This window comes from Gekko japonicus, unplaced genomic scaffold (assembly GCF_001447785.1).
Source record: "Gekko japonicus isolate JY-2015 unplaced genomic scaffold, Gekko_japonicus_V1.1 scaffold16041, whole genome shotgun sequence".
NCBI classification, from domain to species: Eukaryota; Metazoa; Chordata; class Lepidosauria; order Squamata; family Gekkonidae; genus Gekko; species Gekko japonicus.
In genome coordinates this window covers 957-2,215 of record NW_015192532.1, presented here as the reverse complement: position 1 = coordinate 2,215, position 1,259 = coordinate 957, and the positions used below count along the sequence as shown (strand labels likewise).

General features: G+C 45.2%; 1 protein-coding gene across 1 annotated transcript; it reads right to left on the bottom strand.

Annotated features, from left to right (window-relative positions):
* Positions 1–263: 263 nt before the first annotated feature.
* Positions 264–946, bottom strand: LOC107125010 (ankyrin repeat and SOCS box protein 2-like). The gene has a single exon (XM_015428488.1). The coding sequence runs from the start codon at positions 864–866 to the stop codon at positions 279–281; it is 588 nt and encodes a 195-aa protein (XP_015283974.1). The 5' UTR covers positions 867–946; the 3' UTR covers positions 264–278.
* Positions 947–1,259: the final 313 nt, after the last annotated feature.

Sequence of the window (1,259 nt, the reverse complement as noted above, 5' to 3'; positions counted from 1 at the left end):
AACTTGTTTCCCATAAGATTAAGCTAAACCAACCCAATGTTTCGTCTACTGTCTGGCTCACCACCTAGTGGTGCATAACACTAAAGAGCTAGAACTTCTGGCTGCCAGACAATCTTAGGATCTCCTGGCTATTCTACACACAATGCCATGCAATAATTAATTAATTAACCCTGCCTGGTAGTGGTTCTCTGTGAGATCATACTTTCCCAGTCCTGTTACTTGCTATACTCTAAACTACAATAGTCAGATAATGAAGCTAAGGAAAGACTGTACAACCACTATGCTGCACACATTTCTCCAACAAATATGCATACCTGTACGGGATTTGGCTGTTTCTCCACCAGGGGATCATTATACCTGTCCCTCCTAACTTCTATGGCAGGATGGAGGCCACACCCATACTGACACTGGAAACAGGAGTAGGCGTCACAGCCCATATCCATCAGGAATTTCAGCAGAGCAAGGTACTTCATAGAGAACATGACGGTAGCAGGGAAAGTAGTAGGGTGGGAAGAAATATAAGGATTTATATCGGCACCATAATCCAGAAGCAGCTTCATTGTCTTCACACAGCCATGGCGGATGGAAATGAGCAGTGGGCTGATGAGGTCAACATTGGGATTTGCCCCAGCCTCAAGCAGCAGCTCAGTAGCATAGACATTGTTGTTAACAACAGCAAAGTAGAGAACAGAGGTGCGCCGATCCTCATAGAGGCGGGCGCGCTCATCAGAGAGGGTGGAGTTCACGTCAAAGCCGGCATCGATCAGCTCTTCCAAGACATCGTCGCGGTTGCACTCAGCTGCCAAATGCAAAGGGCTGATGCCACTGCGCTTGATCCGAGTGCGGCTGCTGACCGGAAGCAGCATTTTGACAATCCTAGCAGAAAGGAATCAAAGCACAGGCGTGACTTTTAGCTTCCTTTCCTAGCAGAACTACTACTATTGTCATCGCAGCGTCTAAGAGCCGGGAAGACCTTGTCATGTATGGGTTGGCCCTCAGCCCCCTAAACGTCAATCCAGGTTCAAGAATATATTCTGGTCATCAAAAGCCACTGAACTGGCATCTTTATCTAGATCTAGGAACAGAACATCTCCATCAGTGCTCCTTAACAAGCAATCAAGTTATAAAAAAGATAAGTTCACTTTCCACTAACGTTGTACAATTCCATAGAATTTATAATATCTATAGACTTGACCAACAGCAAATAATTTAATACATAGTAAATTATAAAGAGCTCTGATCCGGATGACCCAGGCTAC

Bases quoted from the DNA above. Each gene is read 5' to 3' on its own strand.
- LOC107125010 (XM_015428488.1), bottom strand. From the start codon at position 866: ATGCTGCTTCCGGTCAGCAGCCGCACTCGGATCAAGCGCAGTGGCATC.